Source organism: Fulmarus glacialis, unplaced genomic scaffold (genome assembly GCF_000690835.1).
Source record: "Fulmarus glacialis isolate BGI_N327 unplaced genomic scaffold, ASM69083v1 scaffold18514, whole genome shotgun sequence".
Classification (NCBI taxonomy): domain Eukaryota; kingdom Metazoa; phylum Chordata; class Aves; order Procellariiformes; family Procellariidae; genus Fulmarus; species Fulmarus glacialis.
This window is the reverse complement of record NW_009207591.1, coordinates 2,008-3,271: the sequence shown is the minus strand read 5'-3', so window position 1 is coordinate 3,271 and position 1,264 is coordinate 2,008. Positions and strand designations below refer to the sequence as shown.

The 1,264-nt window shown below is 55.1% G+C and overlaps 1 protein-coding gene across 1 annotated transcript in view; it reads left to right on the top strand.

Moving 5' to 3' along the window:
• Positions 1-2: 2 nt before the first annotated feature.
• LOC104075616 (tropomyosin beta chain) overlaps positions 3-1,264 on the top strand; it is a gene marked incomplete at both ends in the record, with an annotated part of 3,173 nt that continues 1,911 nt past the window's right edge. The window contains 2 exons of the mRNA XM_009576183.1: positions 3-112; positions 1,166-1,262. Of these exons, the coding sequence (XP_009574478.1) occupies positions 3-112; positions 1,166-1,262 (207 nt within the window). The remainder of the gene's footprint in view (positions 113-1,165; positions 1,263-1,264) is intronic.

The window sequence follows — 1,264 nt, the reverse complement described above, 5'->3', positions numbered from 1 at the left end:
TGAACCGCCGTATCCAGCTGGTGGAGGAGGAGCTGGACCGAGCCCAGGAGCGCCTGGCCACCGCCCTGCAGAAGCTGGAGGAGGCTGAGAAGGCAGCTGATGAGAGCGAGAGGTGTGATGGGAAGGGACAGCGGGGGTGGCATCGGGTCACCATTGATTGCAGGCAGCTCCCTTGGTTTCACAGTGGGGTCCCTCTGAAGTGACCTTGTGGGGTTTGTGTTGGTTTTCCTGCAGACCCTGAAGGGAGAGAGCAAAGCCACAATGCAGAGAAGTCCCCCAGATACAGGCATTCTTAAAAAGGCTTTGAAATTTCCAGGGCACCCATAAAATCCTGAAAAATTTGCTCTGGTGTTTGTACAAATACCAGGCTATAACCAAAGCCAGAGGGTGCTTGGAGCCTGTTTTTGCCTGAGAGTAGCCTCCTACGCTCAAGGGCTGAACAACAGCCCAGGAGGGGACATCTGTGCATGGGAACCAAGGTCAGCTTTTGGGAATGAACCAGCCTTATTCAAAAAAACAGTCCTGCAAAGTGTGTTGCCCCATCCTTAAGGCAAGCAGGTTTCCCGGGCAGAAGCTGTGCAGGCGAGGGCTCTCAGGTTTTACGGGAGTGCCCAGACATGTCACAGCGTTCCTGACAGTTGCATGAGCTCTTTCTTCCATTGGCAAAGACCAGTTTGAGCAACAGCATCTGAGCAAGAGGAGAAGAGTCTCCAGGAGTCCCTGCCGCCGGGATTCGCAGGGGTTCAGTGACCCCCTGCTTGTGAGCATCACCCCTGAATGGGAAAAGGCTTTGCCACGGGATGTTTTCTAGCATTTCGTAAAGGTTGCTGGCCTGTCAGGCTGCTTTTGTGGACCTTGCGGTTGTCTCATCCTGGACTGCACACATTTTCCCCCCCAAATGATGGGTTCAGGACCTTGTTGAGAGGCACCATAGCCGCATCTCCTTGCTCTGGAACAGGGGCCAGCTCCACTGCTTTAATTGTGCACAGGAGCATCCTTGGGCTACCACTGGTGTGACCCTACTGCGTGGGGTGGCCAGCAAGTGCCAGCATCCCCGGGTGATATCCCATGTCTCTGGAGCTGGCGGATGGGTACAGTGAGCAGGCAGGAGGTGCAGGTGCCACCTCAACCCATGGCAGTAACATCTGGCTTGGGCTTTCCTCAGAGGCATGAAGGTCATCGAAAACAGGGCCATGAAGGATGAGGAGAAGATGGAGCTCCAGGAAATGCAGCTGAAGGAGGCGAAGCACATAGCAGAGGAGGC